General features: G+C 49.0%; 1 protein-coding gene across 1 annotated transcript; it reads left to right on the top strand.

Annotated features, from left to right (window-relative positions):
• On the top strand, nucleotides 1-27,871 carry LOC138276109 (oocyte zinc finger protein XlCOF6-like). The gene is made up of 2 exons (XM_069219163.1): nucleotides 1-59; nucleotides 25,850-27,871. The coding sequence occupies exon 2, from the start codon at nucleotides 26,538-26,540 to the stop codon at nucleotides 27,366-27,368; it is 831 nt and encodes a 276-aa protein (XP_069075264.1). The 5' UTR covers nucleotides 1-59; nucleotides 25,850-26,537; the 3' UTR covers nucleotides 27,369-27,871.

Genomic DNA, 27,871 nt, shown 5'->3' on the forward strand with positions numbered 1-27,871 from the left:
CCCCCACAGCCCCAGGAGGAGGAGAGAGCCTGGAAATGTCTGCACAGGTTCCTGCTCAGGTAGGAGATTGTCAGCACCTTCTGCTGTGTTTGTAGAAATAGACTGAATAATCCTGGAGGAAATCTCTGCCAGGAGCCAGGCTGAGCTGGGCTCTTCTATCCGGGGACCTCTGGGGGACTGTGGTAATCATTTGTGTTAAAGAGGGGATCTGTGCACTGCATCTCACTGCACTGTGGGGAATCTGTGCACTGCACCCTACGGCACTGTGAGGAATCTGTGCATGCTGCACTGCATCTTACTGCACTATGAGGAATCTGTGCACTGTACTACATCTTACTGCACTGTGAGGAATCTGTGCACTGCTTCTTACTGCACTGTAAGGAATCTGTGCACTGCATCTTACTGCACTGTGAGGTGTCTGTTTATGCTGCACTGCACCTTACTGCACTGTGAGGAATCTGTACACACTGCATCTTACTGCACTGTGAGGAGTCTGTGCACTGCATCTTACTGCACTATGAGGAGTCTGTGCGCTTCATCTTACTGCAATGTGAGGAATCTATGCACTGCATCTTACTGCACTGTGAGGAATCTGTGCACACTATACTGCATCTTACTGCACTGTGAGGGGTCTGTGCATTGCATTTTACTGCACGGAGAGGAATCTGTGCACTGCATCTTACTGCACTGAGGAATCTGTGCACTGCGCTGCATCTTACTGCACTGTGAGGAATCTGTGCACTGCATCTTACTGCACTGAGTGATCTGTGTAGTGCACTGTGAGGAATCTGTGTACTGCTTCTTACTGCACTGTAAGGAATCTGTGCACTGCATCTTACTGCACTATGAGGGGTCTGTGCACTGCATCTTACTGCACTGAAGGATCTGTGCACTGCATCTTACTGCACTTAGGAATATGTGCACTTCACTGCATCTTACTGCACTGTGAGGAATCTGTGCACTGCACTCTATCTTACTGCACTGTGAGGAATCTGTGCAGACTGCATTTCATCTTACTGCTCTGTGAGGAGTCTGTGCACTGCATGCACTGTATCTTACTGCACTGTGAGGAATCTGTACAGTGCATCTTACCGCACAATGAGGAGTCTGTGCACACTGCACTGTGAGGAATCTGTGCACTGAATCTTACTGCACTGTGAGGGATCTTTGCATTGCATCTTACTGCACTGTGAGGAATCTGTGTACCGCACTGCTTCTTACTGCACTACGAGGAATCTGTGCACTACATGTAACTGCACTGTACGGAATCTGTGAATTACACTGCATCTTACTGCACTGTGAGGAATCTGTGCACTGCATCTTACTGCACTGTGAGGAATCTGTGCAATGCACTGCATCCAACTGTACTGTGAGGAATCTGTGCGGTACACTGCTTCTTACTGCACTGAAGGCTTTGTGCACTGAATCTGACTGCACTGAGGAATACGTGCACTTTACTGCATCTTACTGCACTGTGAGGAATATGTGCACTGCACTGCATCTTACTGCACTGTGAGGAATCTGTGCACACTGCATTTCATCTTACTGCGCTGTGAGGAGTCTGTGCACTGCATGCACTATATCTTACCGCACTGTGAGGAATCTACACTGCATCTTACTGGATTCTGTGCATTGCACTGCATCTTACTTCACTGTGAGGGATCTGTAGACTGCGTCTTAGTGCACTGTGAGGAATATGTGCACACCACTGCGTCTTGCTGCACTCTGAGGAATCTGTGCACTGCATTGCATCTTACTGCACTGTGAGAAATCTGTACACTGCATATTAGTGCACTATAAGGAATCTGCAATGCGTCACTGCATCTTACTGCACTATGGTGAGCTTGTGTCACTGCTCTACATCATACTGTACTATGAGAAATCTGTGCACACTGCACTGCATCTTACTGCACTATGAGGACTCAGTGCACACTACACTGCATCTTACTACACAAAGAGGAATCTGTGCACACTGCATCCTAATGCACTCCGAAAAATATGTCCATGCTGCAGTGCATCTTAGTGCACTATGAGAAATCTGTGCGCACTGCACTATTTTTTCATCCAGACCCCTTGAGCTGTAGAAAATCTTTAACTGTCGATCATACTGTGATCACAGGTGTCCTGGCACTATTGGACTAAGAACAGACTCATGGACTTAAAACAGACAGAGAAAGCACAAGCCAACAGGACAGTGCATCAACAGAATAAGTACATTTTCAGATTGTTCCTGAAGCAGCTCCGACTTCATAATGGGAAAACATGAGTCCAGGGGCCAAAGGTAGCCCATTCCAAAGGTGGCGACCCTGCTCACTGAAGGTCCTCCGCCTACATCTAGTCCTCCAGAAACAAGAAATAGGATTTACGCCCTGTTAGCTGAATCGCAGAAGCCATGTAAGAGTTGGACTACCTCTGTGCTTCGTAAAAGGCCTGATGAATAAAACAGAGGATTGTAAAGAGATGTTTTTTGCCTGGGAACCAGTGAAATGATATGATGATATTTCTGCAGCACTAGCATCTGCATTACTGATATATTCAGTGCCTGCTGCAGTCTTCCCATCACAGCCTCCAGTAAGCCAAGATAGATAGTCTTCTTGGTAAAGAATAAATGCTCTTACCTCTTCCACTCTCTTAGGAGTGGGGAGCAATGCCAGAATCATTCTAAGGACCCACAGTTGTTAAACACAAGAACAACAGTTTTTTTTCTGTTCATTTGTTGCTCGTAAAAAACAAGGGAGTCTCTTGGGGAAGAAAACAGGGTTTCCTATCTGAAGCAGGCCACACCCACATGACCCTGATGTAGGTACAATGCATCCTTAGAGGGTAGTAAAAAGCAGTGCAGTGCAGAGATTTCCTCTTATGTTAGCACTCCTTACAATGTAAGTAAAACACAGCGTGATGTGCAAAGATTCCCTCACTTAGTTAAAACCCCTCACAGGGCTAGTTGTGAGAAAAGGCCTCTTTTTGACATGGTTACCTCCCACTTTGTGCCTGATGTATGATGTAGCCTAGAAATTGTAGTGGTCAGTGCCCCTGCTAACCACGATACCTGGGCCAGAGCTCTTTCCCTAAAACTGTTGTGATGCATTGCCACAATTAGAACGCCTTTAGCTTTAGCTTCAGAACTCTGTCCATCATCTTTTTGTGTTGCTAAAGTTGCCCTAAGTGGGAAGGGTGTTCACTGTGCCTCTGGATTCAAGCTAGCCTGGCCGAAGAAGGGTGATACCCTGAAACCAGTCCTAGGATGCTTGTTTCTGGTCCAGGGAGGACCTGGCGTGGCAGTTCGGGCTCGACTGTTCTCATGGGGAATAAGGTCAAGAGTGATTGGCATATGGCTGGGTCCAAACTGGGGTGGCATGATGAGCAAAAGAACAATGGATTAAACCCATTTCTGTGACTGGGGGTGAGTGTTAGAAAAGTTTCACCACTCCGTCCATCATCCTTTTGTGTTGCTAAAGTTGACCTAAGTGGGAAGGGTATCCCCAGACATGGGTCCTATGCGCACTGTGCCACTGGAATCAAGCTAGCCTGGCTGATGAAGGGTGATACCCTGAAACCGGTCCCAGGATGCTTGTTTCTGGTCCAGGGAGTGTAGGAAGCTGGCCTGGTTTATAGTGGGTACCTAAGGTACATACACCTTATACCAGGTCCAGTTATCCCTTATTAGTGAAATGTAGACAGTGTCTAGAAGCCAGGCTCTCTAGGGTTAGTGTGGATGATCAGCCAAGGCCTAACTAGTAAACATGCAAAGCTCATGCAATACCACTGTGGTCACACAGTACTCAAACACATGAAAGAAAATGCTCAGTGTTACAAAAATAAAGGTACTTTATTTTGGTGACACAAATGACAAAAATACTATAGAGACTATGGGCCTCATTCTGACCCTGGCGGACGGCGGAGGCCGTCTGCCAGGGTACCGCCGCTGAATGACCGCACCGCCGGCCCAGAGGAAATGCCCCTGCAACGAGGACACCGGCTCAGAATTGAGCCGGTGTAGTTGCAGGGATGCGACGGGTGCAGTTCCACCCGTCGCGTATTTTAGTGTCTGCTTAGCAGACACTGAAATACTTTTCGGGGCCCTCTTACGGGGGCCCCTGCCGTGCCCATGCCATTGGCATGGGCACGGCAGGGGCCCCCAGGGGCCCCGCGGCACCCCCTACCGCCATCCTGTTCCTGGCGGGCGAACCGCCAGGAACAGGATGGCGGTAGGGGGTGTCAGAATCCCCCATGGCGGGGGATTCTAAGGGCAGCGGTAAACCGGCGGGAGACCGCCGGTTTGCCTCTTCTGACCGCGGCCGAACCGCCGCGGTCAGAATGCCCTGCGGGGCACCGCCGGCCTGTCAGCGGTGCTCCCGCCGACCCTGGCCCCGGCGGTCTTAGACCGCCGGGGTCAGAATGACCCCCTATACTCCTTAGGAGGAAAGTAATACACAAATTATATACACTAGTATGCAGAAATAGCTGTAAAAACAGTGCAAGTAGTGAAAATCACAATAGTTAGAAATGGGCCTAGGGGGAACACAAAGCATATACTAAGAAAGTGGAATGCGAAAGTCAGTTTCCCACCTAGGCAAGTGTAGTGTGTAGAGGGGTGCTGGGAATATTAGAAAACACCAAAGGTATGTAATAGAACCCGCCCCAGCGCCCAGGAAAGCAGGAGTAAATCACAGTCACTTTCCTAGAACACACAAGAACATGAGAAAGAAGATTATGCAAGAACCAGGAGAGGCTGCAAGGCACCAACAGTGGACTCCTGGACCTGAAGTTATGTGGAAGACTGGGACCACGTCCAAGAAGCACTGAAGAGTCCAGGGAGAACAGGAGCCCCTCCTAACCCGGATGAAAGTGCAAAAGAAGAGCCACCGGTGAAGAAGAACAGTCAGTACTGCACCCAAGAAGATGGATGCGGGTTCCTGGTTGGTGCAGATGATGTCCCACGGCAGATGATAAGTGCAGGCTGGTTTGCATTGCTGGATTCCGCCAACAAGCTTTGGCACATGCTAAGCTCGCGGTTAGCGGAAAATGGCGCTGCCCGGGACCAGGAGGGACCTGGTGGACTCTACCCAGGAGAGGGAGACAGAGAGGGCTCTCAGAAACTCAGACAGCCCTCAGAAGACCAGACAGCGCTCACATGAGTCCCACAGCATGGGGACAAAGACAGTGCAAAAGGAGGCCCATGCAGTACTACACAAAGGGATCCCACACCACTGGAGAACCACGCAGGAGGCTGTGCGTCGCAGGAAAGAGTGCTGGGGGCTGCAGCTGCACAGTGCACGAAGAGGTTCGTGGAAAGATGCCATCAAGCCTTGGCAACTGCAAAACATGTGGTGCACGGGGGTACTGTCTTGTGTGGGGAGGCAAGCTCTTACCTCCACCAAAGTTGGACAGTTGGACGTCTGGACTGTCGGGACCACTTCAGTCCACCCCCTGTAATGCTGGATCCACGCACTTCATCAGGAGAGGGGACCCAAGCCACTGGTCGTCGCTGCAGAGGGGTGCCTGCTGAAGCAGGGAAGTGATTCCTTCACTTCAAGGGAGATTCCTTTGTTCTTCTGATGTAGGCTGAAGACAGGCTGTCCTCTGAGGATGCATGACCGGGAAACAGTTGCCGTTGCTGGCAGAAGCTGGATATACAATGTTGCAGAAGTCATCTTTGTTTCTTTGTTGCAGTTGTAGAGTTCCTGGAGGGTCCAAATGCAGTTTCTTCGGTAAGAAGATGAAGAAAAGGATGCAGAGGATTCCTGCTGGAGTCTTGCAATCTGAATCTGGGGAAACAACCAGAGAGACTGTAAATAGCACCTACGGACTTATAAGGGGACACCAGTATGCCAATTATGAGTGGAATACTGTGTTAACAATATCCAACAATCAATTAAAGAGGGGAGAGAGCAGAAGCCCTGGGGTCCTGATTAGCAGGAACCCAGTGACACAGTCAAACACACTGACAAACAGGCCAAAAATGGGGGTAACCCTGCTAGAAAGAGGCTACTTTCTCACACATAGCAGTTGCGCAAGCTCACATACCAGTTCCTATAATGTGTGGTATGGATTGTTTAAGTACCCTATAGATAGCCACTAGTTCTGTTAACAAATGTTTTAATTCTGGAGCAGCTAACTGCGGCTGTTATGATGAGGGATGTAACCAACTAACTCCTGCCAAGTAGCGCCTGGAAGGCCTAAGGAACCATTCTAACTGTTCTCACCACAAATGGTAACTCCTCCTTCAACAATACTTGATATTCTTGAAAACCTACTGGGAAACGTTCAGAGATTTCTAATATTGTGAATGGTTCATAATTTGCAGCAATATCAGGACAGTAGGAGCTCTGCATGTTGTGAAATGTCTAGTTGTAGGATCTACAGGTTCAATATTCTCCCCACAAATACAATATTTGAAAGGGGTTTGTTGCATAGAGTTAAGATGCCCTCAACCTGGGGTACACTTGTCTCGTGAGTTACTGTGTCAATGAACCCCTAAAATTGATTCAAACTGATGAAACTGAAATGGGTATTTTTTTCTAATCTAATCAAGCATTAAGCAAATCCTAAAGTTACTAGGTAACTCCTTAGCTGAGAAGGATGTAATCAATATTATGAAAGGTGCCTCCTTGTTAGTCATAATTGGTCAGGTCTTGTGGGTGCGTCCCAGGGACACTCAAACTCTGCATTATTTATAAGTGAGTTCCCGAGACCTTTTCCCATGTGTGTGACCACAAAGAAGAAATCCACACTTACATTTGAGAAGGCTTTAATGAAAATGAATTCCTAGGTGCCAATATTATGAATCCATGTAATCAATATAAACAGAACATACATGAAAACAGCAGCAATAAAACAGTAGATTAGCAAAAATGGCAATGTTATTGATGGTTTTAGATATAATCACTATATGATGGAACTTTCAAGGCCGTAGCTCATTTAAACCTGCTCAGCATGAAGAATGCCTACACAAGTTGGTCAGAAGGAAGGGGCATGTATACTTCAGAAGGTGTTTTGTCAATCTGCTGCTGTGAAATGCTTTGCATTTCTTATTGGCATTCCATACTCAGAGATTAGAGAGCTTGAGTCTTACTGAGCTACAAGTCCATGGCCTTTAGGACTGAGATGTTTGCATCTCAAGCCTTATTATCCCTTGAAATCTGAAGATGTCCTCTTTGATGAAATGCCTGTGCGTTCAGGTTGAATACACTTCGCACGTTATCTTAGAACGAGTCAGATATCATGTTTAATGATGTTACATGCACAAATTAGCATATGAATTCAGTTGCACAAAAACAAACCCTGTATTCAAAATGAATGAATATATGAATGAACGCATACTTGAAAAAAATGCGGAGCACAAAAATGGGAACATCACAACGCACAGGATAGTGTTCTGAAAATGCTTTCTGGGTTTGAATGTTTGGCATTCACTGCAGGTTTGTTGCTTGGAATCTAACTAGTAACCTCTAATCCAAACGCCTCACACAGGTCATGGGTTCATTGTTCAGTGTAAGTGATCAGCACATCCTCTACCCCTTGACTGTCTAAATCAGGGGTCTCCAACCTTCTCTGTAATAAGAACTACTTACACTCAATGAAAATCATCCTGAGCTACTAATATTATTAGTGTTGTAATAGTGATCGTATCAGACAAGATTCATTTAGTGATCATCCCATGGAAGATTACAAGCAGTAATCACCTCAGTACATCGGTGGGGGGGGTGGTACCTGTTGTGATGTCAAAAAGGCTTTGTCCGTTTAGAATGCCTGTACCTAGGTCACACTTAATGGCATCTGCAATGCCCTTCGCACCAAGGTAGTAACATCAGTAAAGCACCTCCTCAGTGCCAGAAACTTTATAACTCACATATCAGTTTTAAATATATTTTGCAAATTCAACTATTTTTTCCAAACATCAGCATTAGAGTTCTGAAAATACTCATGTTTAGGCTTGTATACATATTTTTAGAATTTTGGATATATTAATTAATTCAAACAAACAAAAGCTTCTAATGTAATAAGGTTGGCTGCACAAAGAAGAACTACTTACAAGTAGATGGAGAGCTACCAGTAGCTCATGAGCAACTCATTGCCATCCTGGTAGAACTTGGGTTGTTGGTTGACTGGGGTGTAACCTAGAGGCAGAGCATAAAGTATTTGTGCAACACTTCAAAGAGTAAAACAAAAGAGTACACAAAAAGATTCCACGCCAGTTTTGAAAAATAGATCTGACTTTAATATATAAAACAAGAACAAAATAACAAAAATCCATTAAGTAGAAACTGAGTTATGAATTTCTAAAGAATAAACTGTAAAATAGTGCTTAGTGGCAAGAAGCGCCAACCGGTAATATCTGGTCACCCCGGACCAGCACAAACTCAAAACTTTCAGGCTGATCGCTATGGAGCATGAGTTGGCTACAGGAACCCAGCTAGGCCTGCTGAACGAAAGAACCTTTAAATCCTGTTTGCAGAGCATTGCGTTGGTCCGAACCACAGATGCATCACTCAGCTGAGGCGATGCGTTGGTTCCAACGAGGCGTGTGGTGCAGTGGCAGCTCCTTTATAGGGGACAAAAGGGCGGCGACCCCCCAGACCATCATGCCTCACTCTGCATCTCATTACTAACACATCACAGCTTTTATATAAAAACAAACAATCTCACTGATCATTTGTTTACATATAAAAGTGTACTATCATCTTGTGTCACAAGATGGCTCCTTTGGCTGTACTGGGCATGTGTCAGGCGTGGGCTGTTACAGCCCATCCTTACACATACACAGTACACATCTGACATACTGCACTAGCGTCAGGCAGCTTGTCTGATAATGGCAATATGGGGCCTGTCCATCATGCGCCCTTAAGCCCCATCAGAAGCCACGATAATGGAAAAAGACAGCCTCATGTCCTATCTGAGCTTCTGATTGGGCATAAGGTTGTGCCTCGCTCTGGTGCCCTGTTTGTTGAATCTGGGCAGTTGCTACTTGGGAATCGTGACTTTCATGTTGAGGACTACCCCGCGTAAGTTTCACCTCGTGTGTATGAGGGGGAGCGTGTCTATATTGTTTACGTGAGGGTCTATGAGCCTCCACCAGTGTATGTATATGTGAGTGTCTATGAGCCTGCACCAGTGTATGTATATGTGAGTGTCTCTGAGCCTGCACCAGTGTATGTATACGTGAGTGTCTATGAGCCTGCACCAGTGTATGTATATGTGAGTGTATGTATGCGTGACATTGTACAGACATGTGTCAGTATACATTTAAAACATGTCCTTGTGGTGATGCTACCTGTCACAGGAGGCAGTGAGTGTAGTCTAGGTCGAAATGATCGGAACTTCCCAGGAAGCTGCGGAAAACATTTGAAGCGTTCCTCGACCCCCCACAAAACCTTTCTCACAGCGCCCCACAGAAAACAAACAGTGCCGGGGTTAGGAGGCCTCGGCGGAGGTCATGCTAGGGGGCGTGTGCTGCTTACAGGTTCTTATCTCATTCAGAAGCGTAAGTGGGTTAGTGCATCTCCTAAACAATATCTGCAAAGCCTCTGGCATCCCAAAAATGTCCACATTTCCTCTGACAAGCTCTTTCCTTCCCTTTGTTGCTCCCTCTCCACTTATTCCTTTCCCCCCTTTATGTTGTTCTTGCCTTTTTTTCTGTTCTCTTCTTTCATGTTCCATGTTGTGCCATTGGGCTCCCCTTTCCTCTTTGTCTTTCTTGCTCTTTTCCTTCTCCTCTTCCCTGTCTTGCTTTCCTCTCTTTCCTTTACTTTTTCGTCCTTTTCTTTTTTCTTGTCTTTTTACCTCTCACCTTCCTATAACACTTGATTTCTTTTGTTCCTTCTTTTACTTTTTCTATCCTCTCCTCATCTTTTCCCCTTTCTTTCTTTCCCTCTTTGCCTTGCCTGTCCCCTTCTCCATCCGCTCTGCTCTTTCCTTTCTTCCCTTTCTATATTCCCTTATATTATTTTCTTCTCCAATTGTTTACTCTCTTTTCCTCCTTGTAGTCTTCCCCTCTTCATTACAACTCTTCACATTTTGTTAATCTCTACCGTACCTCTCACCTTTTCTCGCCTCTCCTTTCGTTTGCTGTCCTCTTTCTTCACATTCTTTACTTTACCCCATCTTTTCATTCCATCCTCTTCTCTGCCCCCCTTCCTTCTGCTGTCCCCCTTTCTCTAACCTTCTCCTTGCCTCTTTCCTTTTCATCTCTTCTCTATTTTGTGTCCCCTGTTAATTTGCTCTCCCTCTTTTCCTCTTAGCTTCCTTTCTTCCGGTTTTGGTCTTTTCTCCTCTTCCTTTTCTCATTTCCTTTCTCTCACCTCTTTCTGCTCTATTGCTTTTATCTCATCACTTTTCACGATCCCTTTCCTCATCTCCCTTTTCTTGCTTTTATCTCATCACTTTTCGTGATCCCTTTCCTCATCTCTTTTCTTGCTTTTATCTCATCACTTTTCATGATCCCTTTCCTCATCTCCTTTTTCTTGCTTTTATCTCATCACCTTTAATGATCCTTTTCCTCATCTCTCTTTTCTTGCTTTTATCTCATCACTTTTCATGATCCCTTTCCTCATCTCCCTTTTCTTGCTTTTATCTCATCACGTTTCATGATCCCTTTCCTCACATCCCTTTTCTTGCTTTTATCTCATCACTTTTAATGATCCCTTTCCTCATCTCCCTTTCCATGTTCTCCTATACAACAACCTCTTGCTGCGACCTTTCTTTCTGTCTTTTTTCTTATTCTTTTATTCGCTCTCACGTATTCCCCTCTGTCGAAGTAAGCCTCAGCAAGGCCTACTAGTGCAAGGGGTTCGCCCTTCTCTGCACAAAGTCCTCAGACCATATAGGAAGAAGTTGGCACAGAAACTAAAATTTTATTAAACCTCATGAAATGGTACTACAGTTCAAACAGCACCCTTCAGTAGCACACTGAACTAAGAGAGCATGGTCCTTTTATACCCACGCAGGGGCTAAAAGAAGGTGGTACAAATATAGAAGCAAGACATATAGATATAAGGTCATATGGAAATGCACAGTCGACAGGTAGGAGGGGCTAACAGTTTTCAAGGGCTAGTAGACACATTACTGTTGGTTACTAATTACTAACAGCTGCAGACCTTACTGGGCATGTGCAAAGTGGGAGATGCTAAATATAACTTGTCACTAGACAGATTTTCAAGAGTAGTTAACAGGAAAGTAGGACAGAGCACATGGCGAGCACATGGCAGCATGTGGCAGAGATAATGGCAGCCATGAATACAAAATGGATTCCGCGAAATGTTCACAATAGTTGCTAAATACAAGATGTCTTCTGCTAATGCTTAATCTAATCACTACTAAATTACAACACCTCTACCGTTTTTTCCTCTCCTTTTTTCTCTCCCTGCCACTGGCCCATCCTTAATCCCCTCCCCCACTTCCCTCTTTTCTCTTTGCTGACATTCTCCATTGCTGTCTCCTCGTTTATTAATCTCTCCACTCTCTTGTCTTGCATTTTCGTCTTGTTCACTTTCTTGTTCTCCTTCACTTTCTTGCTGTCACCACCAGTTACTTACCATTTCCATTGGTGACTCCATAATCTTCTGCTCTTCCTTTCTTCTCGCTGTTTGAAACCAAATCATAACTCCTGATCTATACACACACTGAGCCTACTCAACAGTGGCACATAACTGATAACCTCACTACTTCCTCCTCTGCCCACCACTTTCTCTCACCTCTTCATACTTTCATCTTCCTCATCCATCTCCTTGTTAGCCTCACCTCCTAAATTTGCTCAGACGCACTTCCCAGCTCTTTAACACAGAGTCTCGCAGCTCATCAAGTCCCACACAGCTGAGCTCTTCATATACCTGAAAACAACTGGTCTCTAGGCTTCTTTTCCTGAGAATGTGGATACATTGCAGCATCTCGGACAGCTCCTGCTCATCATATGAACTCCTCTGTATTACACCACCCTCGTGTCACCGTCGATTACTCTGCTTCCTCATGCGGGCTCTTCTCACCCCCTCTCACATCTAACTCCACCCTGATACGAAGGTTTCCCTTCCTGTCACCTCGTCACTGTTTTCTGCTTTCGCTCTCCTTGTAACCCTCTTGTCTCCTGTCTCCCCCACCACAGTCCCCAACCACCGACTACCTACCCACGATTCCTGGCCACTTTCCACATCAGAAGTTGACATCACAACTTCCCACACAACAGTACGCCGTACAACATACCGTTTCTTATAATGTCACCTAACATAACAAAACAATATTTCTGCATTTGACTAAAAGACTCTCTACTGTGGATTCCTCTCTAGCTCTCTCCCACCTCTCCCCCTCCTGCTCACTGCCACACCTGCTCCTGACCCCCACTTACTCAACAACTCACCACCCCTAAAACTCAGTCTCCAAATAAAACTCACCAGCTGCTTCATCCAAGGTCCCTACTCTGCCTTCTCATCTTACACTACCACAGTATTCACTGGCATACCACCCGCAGCACACCATACAAACTCCACACCCAGAACACCACAATCATTCACACCTTGAGTCTCCAAATAAAACTCACCAGCTGCTTCATCCAAGGTCCCTACTCTGCCTTCTCATCTTACACTACCACAGTATTCACTGGCATACCACCCACAGCACACCATCCAAACTCCACACCCAGAACACCACAATCATTCACACCTTGAGTCTCCAAATAAAACTCACCAGCTGCTACATCCAAGGCCCCTACTCTACCTTCTCATCTTACACTACCACAGTATTCACTGGCATACCACCCGCAGCATACCATACACACTCCACACCCAGAACACCACAATCATTCACACCTTGAGTCTCCAAATAAAACTCACCGGCTGCTTCATCCAAGGTCCGTACTCTCCCTTCTCATCTTACACTACCACAGTATTCACTGGCATACCACCCGCAGCACACCATACACACTCCACACCCAGAACACCACAATCATTCACACCTTGAGTCTCCAAATAAAACTCACCGGCTGCTTCATCCAAGGTCCCTACTCTGCCTTCTCATCTTACACTACCACAGTATTCACTGGCATACCACCCGCAGCACACCATACACACTCCACACCCAGTACACTGCAATCATTCACACCTTGAGTCTCCAAATAAAACTCACCGGCTGCTTCATCCAAGGCCCCTACTCTGCCTTCTCATCTTACACTACCACAGTATTCACTGGCATACCACCCGCAGCACACCATACACACTCCACACCCAGAACACCACAATCATTCACACCTTGAGTCTCCAAATAAAACTCACCAGCTGCTTCATCCAAGGTCCCTACTCAGCCTTCTCATCTTACACTACCACAGTATTCACTGGCATACCACCCACAGCACACCATACAAACTCCACACCCAGAACACTGCAATCATTCACACCTTCAGTCTCCAAATAAAACTCACCAGCTGCTTCACCCAAGGTCCGTACTCTCCCTTCTCATCTTACACTCCCACAGTATTCACTGGCATACCACCCGCAGCACACCATACAAACTCCACACCCAGAACACCACAATCATTCACACCTTGAGTCTCCAAATAAAACTCACCGGCTGCTACATCCAAGGTCCCTACTCTGCCTTCTCATCTTACACTACCACAGTATTCACTGGCATACTACCCGCAGCACACCATACACACTTCACACCCAGAACACTGCAATCATTCACACCTTGCCACATGACTCAGCACTGCACAGACATGGTCAGTAGCAACACTTAATACATCTTACCATACACCACCAGGTCACGCTTCCCTTAACTCACTTGCGCTTACCACCAGCCCTAACACCATCGACCATCTTGTCACTTGTGCCTTACCCATTTTATTTAGTGCACCAATCTACCCCATGCTTTTCAGTGGCCATTGTACTGATTATGGACCAATAGATAAAACACTTATGCAACAGCAGTTTTGCATAGAGCAAACCCTGCCCAAGGGCATAGGAGCGCTTCACCAAAAGTATAGGCCATCTTCCATTGTTTGGCACAGAGAGATCTGCAGAGATTCAAAACTGCTCCCTTGTGTTGCATGGTTGGCAGCTGTACCCACTAAGCAACATTGCCTTTAACTTAGAAACATATACCCTTCCTGTCTGATGTCAAAGCGATTAGTGAACTAAAAGGGAAGTCTGTTGTAATGCCCACCCTATATGTGGCCTAGCAATTTAGCTCATTCTCTTTGCTGTCTTGCTCAGTCAAAATCAAAAACTTTGTTCACACCCTACCACTTTCTCAAGTCATCAGCCACCAGTGTTGTGATGCGAAGGCCGGTGTCGAGGATGAGTTGTGCAGCTGAGGAGATGCATCAGTTCCGATTAGCACTGAGGCTGCGTTGCGGAGCTGTAGAGTCATTGTCGAGGCTGCCATCAACAAGGGATGTGAGGAAAACATTGCACATTGTGGTTCTGAAGGTGTTGTGCTGGTCTCAAGATGCTGCAATGCAAGTCTGTTGCATCGGTTCCGACGCACACAGGGGGTCATTCTGACCCTGGCGGTCGGTGATAAAGCGGCGGCCAACCCGCCAACAGGCCGGCGGTCAAAAAATTGCAATTCTGACCCTGGCGGGAACCGCCAACACAGCCCGCCGCGTTAACACTCCGACTGCCACGGCGGAAGAAACAAACAAACAGCGCAGCGGTCACCGCCAACAACCAGGCGGCAGACAATGTACCGCCCACCCTATCACGACCCACCAATCCGCCACCTTTTCCGGGGCGGGAGCACCGCCGATAAAAACACGGCGGAAACAGACATTTCCAATGGAAAACGCTCACCTCGAGACACTCCACGCGGAATCCGGACAGCATGGAACCCGAATTGAACATCATACCTGCTCTCGTCTACCTGCTCATCTACCACGGGTACGAACTCCGGCGCAGACGTCAACGGTGAGTACTGCACCTACGACACACGGGAGGGGGGAGGAAGAAAGGTTATGGGCATACACATATGCGACCCCCCCACCCCCCCAATATGTACACACCAATGCAGAGCAGGAAGTCACAGTGACACCACACAAAGACCCTTTAAAAATACAATGACACAACCAAATTTGGAAGAAATTTTAATGTACAAAAAAAGCACCTGGAAATAATTGAGCAACCGTGAAAAATATTTACAAAAACCAAAAAGATATACACATCAGTGTATCACTGAAGTAACAAGTCCTGCACATCCTACGAATCTAACATGTCCGTGGGCCAAGGTTCTGCGAAACAAGGGCAAAGCCCACACACGAGACCTGAGTCCTTTGGAGAGAACACTGCAGGGGCATCCGATGTCAAAACTACAGGCACCTCAGGGGGAAGGGAAGGGGGGGCCACCACAGCCACATGAGTCCACGACGCCAGATCCACGAGGAGCCACCATGCCCACTGTACCATCCTGGGGAGTGCAAAGCCACAGTCTCTCAATGTCCCTACAGTGGGTGGGCTGCCCACTGTACCATCCTGGGGAGTGCAAAGCCACAGTCTCTCAATGTCTCTACAGTGGGTGGGTTGCCCACTGTACCATCCTGGGGAGTGCAAAGCCACAGTCTCTCAAGTCTCTGCAGTGGGTGGGTTGCCCACTGGACCATCCTGGGGAGTGCAAAGCCACAGTCTCTCAATGTCTCTACAGTGGGTGGATTGCCCACTGTGCCATCCTGGGGAGTGCAAAGCCACAGTCTCTCAGGTGGATTACAGAGTCTACTGGTCAAGGAGGAGGCATGGTGGGTACAGTGAACCATAAACAGTGCCTGAGACGGCGGGACCCAGCGCAGCGGTGCATGACATGGCGATGTCCAGCGGAGCGGTGCTTGACAGGAAGGACCCAGCGGAGCGGTGCTTGAGACGGCGGGGCCCAGCGGAGCGGTGCTTGAGACGGCGGGGCCCAGCGGAGCGGTGCTTGACAGGAAGGGCCCAGCGGAGCGGTGCTTGAGACGGCGGGGCCCAGCGGAGCGGTGCTTGAGACGGCGGGGCCCAGCGGAGCGGTGCTTGACAGGAAGGGCCCAGCGGAGCGGTGCTTGAGACGGCGGGGCCCAGCGGAGCGGTGCTTGAGACGGCGGGGCCCAGCGGAGCGGTGCTTGAGACGGCGGGGCCCAGCGGAGCAGTGCTTGACAGGAAGGGCCCAGCGGAGCGGTGCTTGAGAAGGCGGGGCCCAGCGGAGCGGTGCTTGAGATGGCGGGGCCCAGCGGAGCGGTGCTTGAGACGGCGGGCCCTGTTCAGCGGTACCTGTCTTCACGGCGGGGCCCTGTTCAGCGGTACCTGTCTTCACGGCGGGGCCCTGTTCAGCGGTACCTGTCTTCACGGCGGGGCCCTCTTCAGCGGTACCTGTCTTCACGGCGGGGCCCTCTTCAGCGGTGCTCTTCTGCACGGCGGGGCCCTCTTCAGCGGTACCTGTCTTCACGGCGGGGCCCTGTTCAGCGGTACCTGTCTTCACGGCGGGCCCTCTTCAGCGGTACCTGTCTTCACGGCGGGGCCCTCTTCAGCGGTACCTGTCTTCACGGCGGGGCCCTCTTCAGCGGTACCTGTCTTCACGGCGGGGCCCTGTTCAGCGGTACCTGTCTTCACGGCGGGGCCCTCTTCAGCGGTACCTGTCTTCACGGCGGGGCCCTCTTCAGCGGTACCTGTCTTCACGGCGGGGCCCTGTTCAGCGGTGCTCTTCTGCACGGCGGGGCCCTCTTCAGCGGTACCTGTCTTCACGGCGGGGCCCTGTTCAGCGGTACCTGTCTTCACGGCGGGGCCCTGTTCAGCGGTACCTGTCTTCACGGCGGGGCCCTGTTCAGCGGTACCTGTCTTCACGGCGGGGTCCTGTTCAGCGGTGCTCTTGCAGTATGTCAAGGGAGTCATACCTGGCCTGGACACCCTGCTCAGTCGCCCTCCGACCGTGCTGTGTCAGGCCCCTTCGGGGAGTGAGTCCTGGGCCCTTTGGTGTCGTCCCTTGCAGCCGGGATGGGGCTTGTGGGGCCCTCCTGCTCCGCGCTCCTGGTGGTTGTCCTCTCCGCCCTGCTGTCCTTCCGCTCCTTAGATGGGGCTCTCGGGCCCTTGCCTCCCCTGGCTGCTGTGGCCGGTGAAGTGGCCGGAGTCACCTCCTTGGGGGCAGCCGTCTCTGTCCGCTCACGGCGGCCCTTCAATTTCCGGGTCCTCTTGCCTGGGGGGGGGGGCTGGCTGTCCCCTTGCTGCTCACCGAAGTGTTACTGCCGCCAAAGGGTGGACTCCACATGCCATGCACCACTTGCACTGTAGTAGTTGGGCTGGTGGTGGCTGAGGTGCCCTTGGGACTTTTCCCAGTTGGAGGGGGTGGGTCGGGGGAGGGAAAGAGGTCAAAACTGGAGAGGTAATTTTTCTTGGGACCAAGGTAAGGGGTAGGAGTAGTGGTGAGAGAAGTGGAGGAAGAGGATGTGGTTGTATGAGAGCCAGGTGTGCTGTCCTTGGGTGCAGGTGACTGGGACGTAGGCTGTGGGGAGGTGGTTGGCTGTTGTTTGGGTGTCTGCCTGCGTTTATGTGTCTTGGAAGAGGGGGTGACAGACACAGTGGGAGAGGACACAGGGGACGTGTAAATGCCAGTGGGGGTGGTGACTGCAGGTGTGCGGACTGTAGTGGAGCGTTTGCTGGTGGTGGAAGAACTGGCTGATGTTGGGGTGCATGCAGGTGTGAGTGTAGACGTCACAGGGAGGGAGGAGGGAGACGAGGAGGACGGGGACACAGAGGTGGTAGTGACTGTTGATATGTCTGCATCTGTGTGTTGCTTGGGTGAATGCTTGTGTTTTCTGTGGTGCTTATGTTTTGATGAGCTGGCCTTGGGTGTTGAGGTGTGTGCAGGCTGGTCTGATGGTGTGGATGGGATAGGTTGAGGTACAGGAGACAGAGAAACGGTGGAGGCAGATAGAAGAGGGAGACTGGAGACAGGGACAATGGCTGCCGTCAGTGCTGAGGCCAGAGCAGTGAACGCTCGTTGATGGGCAGCCTGACCCGAATGAATGCCCTCCAGGTAGGCATTGCTCCGATGCACCTCCCTTTCCACCCCCTGGATGGCATTCAGAAGGGTAGTCTGCCCAACAATGACCGTCCTCACCAGGTCAATGAGCTCCGCACTGAGGGCAGCAGGGGTAACAGAGGCAGGGGCTGAGGTGCCTGGGGCGAAGGAGACGCCACGGAGCGAAGACTGAGGGGCTGCTGGGAGGGCGGTGCTGGTGCGCTGGGTGGCGGCTGTACCTGTTGTTGCGGGGGGCACAGATGGTGCCGCCCCCGCTAGGGAGCTCCCAAACGAGGACGTGTCCGTGTCGCTGGTGTCTCCACCGGCCCCCGTTGTGGTGCTCCCCTCGCCCTCCGGATCACTGGTGCCCTCGGTGTCTGTGTCAGTGCCCACCGGGGCCTGGTGACCTGCAGCTCCCTCCTGCTCCGACGCCAAATCTCCTCCGCCTGATGATGCTAAAACACAAGTAGACAAAGATTTAGGGTGGGGGGAGAAATTAAACAAAGTTGAGTGCATGCCTTAGCAATACCCTTTGCGGAGAGGACAGACACAGGTGCCTCGTGCACTAAGTCGCGAACTTGGGGTACACTACTCAGTACTTCTGACTAGGCAAACAGGTCAAGGGACAACACACGCGCACATGTGTGATGCTGGAGCATGGGTACCTGCACTTGGCACCCTACAGAGGTGGGGGGCGGGGGCACAGGGCCATGCCTAAGGGAGCGGACTACACTACAGAGAGCGCCCTGGCCTAATGTCACCCACAGCCCTCCTCCCCCACCCAGACGCCTCCAATGCGCATACAGATAGGAGAATGTGCGGATACTCACCCCCTTGTGTCTGCTGTGCTGTCCTCAAGCGCCCATCCAAATTAGGGTAGGCCACCGCCAGGATCCGGGACATCAGGGGGGTCATGGTGCGACTGGCACCCCTCCTAGGTCGGGAGGCCATCCCCAGCAGTGTTTCTGCGGTCTTCCTCGTTCCGCGGTGGATGTCCTCCCACCTCTTGCGGCAGTGGGTGCCCCGTCTGTTGTGGACCCCCAAGTTCCGGACTTCCTCGGCGATGGCACGCCAAATATCGATTTTCTGGTGGGCGCTCACCTGTTTGACATGTACAGGGTGGGAAAGAGAAACCGTCACATTTCTGCATGTTTGGAGTACATGCCCCCCCCTCCCCAACCTTGTCATGGTTCCCATTCTCTCATCTGTCGTGCGTTGCACTCCCCATTCCCTCCACACCCCACCAACTTACATCCCCCCCCCTCCACACAGGCATAACCCATTCAATGTGCACTGAGTGTACTCACCTGTTGGTCTGGAGGACCGTAGAGTTGCGCATACTGGGGGAGGACCCCGTCCACGAGCTTCTCCAACTCTTCTGAACTGAAGGTGGGGGCCCTTTCACCAGTAGCAGCAGCCATTGTCACTTCCAGACCGAGTTCACAGCAGCACTTGCAGTATAGGTCCTCTCCTGTGGATGATCAGGTGTCGAATGATTGAGCAGATAGAAAATGGCGGTCTCGCCCGCGGCGGTGCGTACCGTGGCGGTGCGTCCCGCGACCGCCGGCGCACATCGTCATTGGCTCCTGAAACCCATAGGCTTCAATGTTAACCAATGCGTCTTCGCACAGCGGTCTTCGACCGCCTACCGCCACGGTGTGCCCCGCCAGCGCAGTGACCTCACATCCCATTGTCCCACTTCACAGGTCAGGCATCGGCCATTTCAAGGGCCCACATGGCTTAATTTCTAATGCGTCACACAGGCCTAGGCCTTGCAATGGCACACATACAAACATATCAAACCATACATTTACCTGTCTTGTGCAAGCTGTGTTGTACGTACCTGTGAGTGGATTGACTCTGTACTCCATATTCTCCTTCCTAGGCACCGTCCGCTGGGACTGGCGATGAGAAGGAGGAATCCTCGCGTGTACCGGCCGCTGGTGGACCTGTCCACAGTGGAAGAACGCAACATAATACTACGATACCGACTTGACCGAGCCTCCATCCATGAACTGTGTGCCCAGCTGGAGCCAGCCCTGATGTCCCCCATCCGCCAACCCACAGGAATTCCCCCTCTAGTGCAGGTTCTGTCTGTCCTCCATTTCTTTGCAACTGGCTCATTCCAGACAACAGTGGCCATGTCATCTGGGATGTCTCAGCCTATGTTTTCCAAGATCTTATCCAGGGTGTTGTCTGCCCTGATGAAACTCATGCGGAGCTACATCATTTTCCCAGAGGAGGGTGATTTGCCTACAGTGAAAGCTGATTTCTATGCCCTTGGACACATCCCCAACATCATTGGTGCAATTGATGGGACCCATGTGGCTTTAGTCCCCCCAAATGACGATGAACAGGTGTACAGGAACAGGAAGAATTACCATTCAATGAATATCCAGGTGGTCTGTTTGGCTGACCAGTACATCTCCCATGTAAATGCCAAGTTCCCAGGGTCAGTGCATGACGCGTATGTTATGCGAAATAGCAGCATTCCCTATGTGATGGAACAGCTACAGAGACAACGTGTGTGGCTAATAGGTGACTCTGGTTACCCCAACCTGCCGTGGCTATTGACCCCATTGAGGAATCCCAGGACCAGGGCAGAGGAACGGTACAATGAGGCCCATGGGCGTACTAGGAGGGTGATTGAGCGAACCTCTGGGCAGGTTTAGGTGCCTGCATATGACAGGTGGATCCCTAATGTACTCACCAAAGAAGGTGTGCCATATCATCGTGGCGTGCTGTATGCTCCACAACCTGGCTTTGCGACGCCAGGTGCCTTTCCTGCAGGAGGATGGTCCAAATGGTGGTGTTGTAGAAGCCGTGGAGCCTGTGGAGAGTGAAGAGGAGGAAGACTCTGAGGACGACACAGACAATAGGGACAGAGTGATACAACAGTATTTCCAGTAACACACAGGTAAGAATCACCCACGCCATTTCACAATTGCTTATAGCCTCCTGCATCTGTACTTTCTGTAGTTCCCCACAGATGTTTTTCATTAATTATTGCCTTTCCCTTCCCTTCTCAGTGCTGTCTGACTCGGTACCTGACTTCTGCTTGGTTCGCCCATGAAATACAGCGTATTGACATTGGTATGTTGTCATGACTAATTGACAGAACAGAAATTGAACAGTAATATGTAATACATTTGTTAATAATACAGCATGATTCAAAACAGATTTGTGTGCAAAATGTGATTTATTTACAGTGCTAGATATCGGTACATGTGATTCTAAGGGTGATGGGTGGGGGTGGAGGAATATCCATGGCAGAGTCCAGTTCTCAGTCTCACAGGTGCATTGTCCTTTTGCCTGTGGAAGGATGGAGCATAGGCAGTTCATGGTTGGACAGGGTGGCAATGTGGGACAGTGGGAAGACTTGAGGGGGTATGTCCTGCTGGCGGGGGTCTTGACATCCTACTCTGTCTTTTTTTTTGGTCTCAGGCTCCTCTTACGGGGTGGTTGTTCTTCAGCAGGAGGTGGGGTTCTGGGGGGCTGTCGAGGTGTTGGGACCTCCTGTCCACTAGCGCCGGCGGAGGTGGTAGGCTGTTCCTGGTCCGGGCTAGTGACAGGGGCCCTGTGTGGTGCACCATGGTCCCGCAACGCGTCCTCTATCCTGTTGAGGGCCAGGACGATGGTCCCCATTGCGGTCCCGATGATTCTCAGCTCCTCCCTCAACCCCATGTAGCGTTCCTCCTGCTGTGCCTGGATCTCAGTGAACCTGGCCAGTACCGTCGCCATCGTTTCTTGGGAGTGGTGGTATGCCCCCATGATGGTGGTGAGGGCCTCTTGGAGAGTGGGTTCCCTGGGCCTCTCCTCCCCCCCCTGTCGCACAGCAGGCCTCCGAGCTGCCCGGTTTCCCCCGGCCTCTGTCCCCTGGACGGTGTGCCCGCTACCACTGCCCCCAGGTCCCTGTTGGTGTTGGGGTGTTGGGTTAGCCTGGGTGCCTTGTAGTGGCAGACACACCGCTGATTGAGCTGTCCTAGAGACAGAGGCATGGGCCCGCTGGGTGGGAGCTGTGCTGGTGTTGGCAGAGGGGGTCGGGTCTGGTGTGGCCTGTGGCTGCCTGAGGGGAACCGACTGCCCAGAGGTCCCCGATGGTCCGGGCTGGTCATCAGGTTCACTGTCGACAGAGCTGCTATCCTCAGTGTGGGCCTGTTCCGGTGGTGGGATGGACACTTCTGGACCCTCCTGGCTGGTGTGTTGTCGTTCGGGTCCTGCATGGGGTAAGAGAGTTTGGTTATTGTTTCTGTGTGTGCAATAGCGTGCGTGTTATGGGTGCCCTTGTCCCCCAGTGCAGGCATTCCCTTGAGGGAGGTGTTGTGAGGGTAGTTAGGGGGGGGGGGTTAGTGCAGTGGTCATGCTTAGGTGATGGGTGCCCATGATTTGTGTGGGCATGCAGGAGTTGGTGTTGGGATGGGTGGGTTGTGCTGGTGAGACATTGTCAGGGAGGATGTGTGCTGGGGGGTTGGGGGTGAGGGTGGGGGTGTGGGTTGGCATGCTGGTGGGGTGGGGGGGATATAGTAGTTGAGATTGGACTTACCAGAGTCCATTCCTCCGGCTACTCCTGCGAGGCCCTGAGGATGCAGGATGTTCAAGACGTCTTGCTCCCACGATGTGAATTCGGGAGGGGTGGGTGGGGGTCCGCCGCCAGTCTTCTGGACCGCGATGTTGTGCCTGGAGAGCATCGATCGGACCTTCCCCCGTAGGTCGTTCCATCTTTTGCGTATGTCCTCCCTATTCCTGGGATGCTGTCCCACCGCGTTGACCCTGTCCACGATCCGCTGCCATAGCTCCGCCTTCCTAGCTATACTGGTGTGCTGCACCTGCGAGCAGAAGAGCTGGGGTTCCACTCTTAGGATTTCCTCCACCATGACCCGGAGTTCTTGGTCCGAAAAGCGTGGGTGCCTTTGGGGTGCCATGGGGTGGTGTGGGTGAGGTGTGGGGTGGTGTATGTGATGGTAAGTATGTTGGTGAGTGGTGCTTTGTGCTACTATGTGGTGTGTGTGATGGTGTAGTGTGCCTCAGTGTGTCTTGCTTTGGATTGTCTGCTGTGTCTCTCTCTCCTTCTCTCAGTAATTATGGTCGCAGGGGTTTGTGGGTGATGTGGGTGTGTGTTTTATAGTTGGTTGATTGTGTGGGAGTGGTGTGTGTATGTGTATCAGGTGTGTGTATTTCAAATTGTCCAATGTGGCTGTGTTTTGGTGATGTGTGTGTATTCTGACCGCGGCGGTGTGTAGCGCCAATGGAATACCGCGTTTGAATGACCGCCGTGTGGATTCGTGGGTCGTAATGGCATGGGCGTATTTCTGTTGGCGTGACGGTGGAGGTTTGGTCATCTCCAGTTTATCGCTGCCCGCTGATGTGGCGGCCTGCAGTGGAGGACGGAATTTTGGAGGTTTGGCCGTTGTGGGTCAGAATGACTGTGGCGGTTAACCGCGGCCGCGGCGGTGTTATGGCGGTCTTCTGACCGGCGGTAAGGGCCTTTTACTGCCGAGGTCAGAATGACCCCCACAGTGGTGATGATGCACCAGTTCTGTTTCACGCAACAGCAACAATGCTTCGGTTCTGCTCCCACATCAGAGTACGCGTCGGTCGCAGTGGAGCAAAAACCTTAGGCCCACTTCCAGAGGTCCTGGACTGGCGTGTTACCACTTGGCAGGGCAGGGTCACAGATGGCAGACTCCAGGTGCAGAAGCAGGGTGGTTGAAAGTCTTATGTCTCAGAGACTTCAGATCAGGAGGCTATTCATCTAGACATGGTTAAAGGGCTAATTAAGTCAGTGGTACAAACAGCACCGCAGGGCCAGTAGTAGAATTTAATTTTCTGGCCCTGGGCACGTGTGGTGCACTTTACTAGGGACTTATAAGTAAATTATATATGCCAGGAGATCAACAAAAATTGTCATACCATTCCTAATTCCAGCAAAAACGAGGTCAGAAAAAATGGAGGAGGTAGGCAAAATGTTGGGGGAAGAGCACCCTCAGGATGTCAGGTCCAGCACATCCCGTCACAAAGGCTTGAACTATCCAGCAAGAACAGAACTTTAGGTTGAGAGTTGTTGCATCAAGTCCCCTAATTTGACAAAGACATCCACCCTCAAAAGGTCCTTATGTCGCAGTACCCTGACAATTAGGGACCCAGTAGCAGTTCATATTAGACCAGCCCTCTCCCTGTAAGTGCTCAAATCAGAACTCAAAAGGGCCACTTATCTAAGTTCTAGATTCTATCTTTGTTAAGACTGATCCCTTAGAGATGCAGGGTTTCTTTTCTTCTTATCTCCCCTTCTGCATTTTCAAAATTTGTACTCAGATAATTTCGATTCATATGCACTCGCTAAGAAACACCTGCTACCAAGGTGCAACCTTGTTGTGAAGCCTAACATAATACATATTAGAGGTGCACCCTATAGATAAAAGAGTCCTTTTCAAGTTCACAGTTATGCCCAGTTCTTCACTTTATTTTCCTTTTGTCTTTAAAAACAACAGAAATCAACAGCAAACGACAGCCAACATGTTTCGTCCATACAAGTGGACTTTATGTGTCCTGACAGTAAAAACTCCACATCATTGTTTCACTGTGGAAAGGCCCGTAGCCCCATTGGCGAGTGTGGAGTTACACTGTAACAACTCAGCAGTGCTACCTTCCAAATGATACTACTAAATATGGTACTTCAACTTATTAAACAAATCATTGTATGAAAATGACTGGTTGCTCAAGTAGAATATAATGTGAATATATAATAATATAAAGTAGCTGGTTATTGATGCACAAAAGATGCTGTCCTCGAGGTAGCCTTCTCCCCTACTCAGGAAGAGGAACAAAGGACCTGCCGAAAGAAGAGGTGTAACCTCCTCCAGACAGGATGGCCAGAGTAGGTGAGCGCCCAAAAGGCAAGCTTCAACAGGGAAGCCGCCTTTGAAGGGCAAATGGTAGCCACACACGGAAGGAGCTGCTCCTTTGTTTTAGCACAAACAGGTAATGTGGAAAGTGTGAGGAAAATATCCAAATGACTTGGTTGCAAATCGTGCTTAATTTGATTGCGTTACTATGAATTTATCATCTCAAATTATTCAACCACATAATTGATACAACCCATGTCTCTCTGTTCAATCACTTGTGTACTTGTTATTGATTTAATTTGTTTATCATATAAATAACAATGCAAACCACATAGAATTGACACAGCAACAAACACATTATAAAAAGAATTACACGTACATGAATAACCAATGACAAAGCAACATCTAATGCTTTTGTTATTTGCACATTCTTACGTATATAACCATTCCTTGTCTTTCCAAACATTCATTGTTTTTAGAAAAGGTGGTACTTCAAATATATTTTGAGTCTATGGTCCATCTGCACGTAGCAAAAAAGGGAGGGTAGGTGAAACCAATAGCAACGCCTATTAATTGGTTCAGACCTTCCCTCATGAAATCTGCATCATCATTCATCTTACAGTAATGCCTCTGTTACAAAAGATAGGTTGCCGCATTTTGACCTTAAGAGTTCGAGGCCTCTTCAGGACCAACAGAAGACAAGAAATCAAATTCCTGTTTTTTGAAGGGCAACTTAGGGCGACAAAAGCAAAAAGAACAGACGATGGACGGAGTACGGAACAAATCAAACATTCACCCCAGTCACAGATCTGGTTTTAAACCATCCATCCTCTGTGAACACTGGTAAATCACCTCCTTTTCAGACGTTAATAAGATGTGACATGTTCAACAAAGCTTTTAGTTAAATATCTGTGTATGGTGAAGTATTCCTTGCTAAGTTTCATCAAAGGTTAAGAAGAAATTTCATTTACAACCAAATAAATATCCTGTATTTACATTCCATTATGTTTCCATTTAGTAATTACATATTTTTTTATCTTTACATCCAGCAGAAAACAAGCCTTGAATGCATGAAATTATTATGAATAATGAAGATAAAACTGCAAATCTGCAAAAAAAACAGTCACTAGCAATGCGCTTCAGTATTCAGGAAAACATCAATGCAGTTGGCGACAGAGGAACCTGCACATAAACTGATCCTGGAAGAAGCCATCAAGGGCAATTCTGTGGATGTAAGAGTCTGAGCTGTGCACCTCCATGACACAAGGCAAAGAAATGACTGCTTGAAAATAAAGGCAGCAACAACAACAATAACAAACTCCTTCTTGTATAAACAGGTGTCCAATACCAGCTTTGATCATGGGATCGGTATGATGTGGTTACAGCAGGGCTTTGTTTTCTAAAGCAATAACAGACCATCATTCAGTGCTCTAGGTGTATTGTAAACCCCTTCTGACCAAACCACAGCAACCAGAGAAAAGCACAACTGAGTGGAGCCAGACAACTGAAGGTTAGAAGAGAAGAGGAGTTCTGCTGTCTACAATACAGCAGACTGTTCCAATTGGCACCGGCCAGAAGGAAGATGAATCGTTACCCACAAGCGTGCATAGCCATAAATCTAAAGGCCCAATCGCTTACAACATGCTTTATACATATTTTGGGTGTGGCACGTATTTAATGGCTATTGCATGTTAGTGCTAATTTAGAAATCAAACGTGCAAGAGCTTTATCAGCCATATGGCTCATCAGGAAACACAGTCTTGGGATGTAGACAAATATATACCGGACCCACAGACACTAACCAAGAAAAACAAATCATACACATTTAGCGAGAGCTTTAGTTTCTCATCTCAATTAAAGCACCATCAGCAAACTCACACTGGAAAAAAAACATTCAAGTCCAGTGAATGTGTGAAGAGCATCAGTCAATTACCAGAATTACAGAGACATCAGCAAACACACACAGGGGAAAAACCATACAAGTGCAGTGAATGGATGAAGAGCTTTAGTCGATCATCACTCCTAAAACAGCATCAACGAACACACACTGGGGAAAGACCATTCAAGTGCAGTGAATGTGTAAAGAACTTTAGTCAGTTATCACACCTACGAAAACATCAGCGAACACACACAGGGGAAAAACCATTTCATTGCACTGAATGTAGAAGTAGTTTTAGTGATTCTTCACAACTCAGTATTCATCAGCGAACACACACAGGGGAAAAGCCATTCAAGTGCAGTGAGTGTGACAGCACTTTTATTCACTCTTCATCATTAAGGTTTCATCAGCGAACACACACTGGAGAAAATCCATTCAGGTGCAGTGAATGCGTGAAGAGCTTTAGTCGACTATCATTCCTACAAAGTCATCAGCGAACACACACAGGGGAAAAGCCATTCAAGTGCTGTGAATGTCTGAAGTCCTTTAGTCACTTATCAAACCTAAAAAGACATCAGCGAACACACACAGGGGGAAAACCATTCAAGTGCAGTGAATGTGTGAAGAGCTTTAGTCAGTTATCACACCTACATAGACATCAGCGCACACACACGGGGGAAACCCCTTAACATTGTAGTGAATGTGGCAGTAGTTTTAGTGACTCTACAGCATTAAGGAATCATCAGCGAATGCACACAGGAGAAAAAACAGTGAAGTGCAGTGAATTGTATGAAGGGCTCTAGTCACTTATCAGGCCTACAAAAGCATCAACAAATACACACCGGGGAAAAACATAAAGGTGCAGTGAATGTGTGAAGAGGATCAGTTGATTATCAAAACTATGAAGCAAACATACTGGGAAAAAACAATACTATTACGATCAATGTGGAGGTAGGTTTAGGAACTTGCCAACATTAGGATTCATCAGTGTACATTCATAGGGGAACAGCCTTTCAATTGCCCTGAATGTGCTAAGAGCTTCAGTTTACCAGGTCTACAAATATATCAAGGAACACACACACAGCGTAAAAGCCATTCAAGTGCAGTGAATGTGTGAGGAGCTTTAGTCAAATGCAATGAATGTTAAAATAGTTTTAGTGACTTTTCAACATTAAGGATTTATCAGTGGACA

Source organism: Pleurodeles waltl, unplaced genomic scaffold, assembly GCF_031143425.1.
Source record: "Pleurodeles waltl isolate 20211129_DDA unplaced genomic scaffold, aPleWal1.hap1.20221129 scaffold_37, whole genome shotgun sequence".
Lineage (NCBI taxonomy): Eukaryota > Metazoa > Chordata > Amphibia > Caudata > Salamandridae > Pleurodeles > Pleurodeles waltl.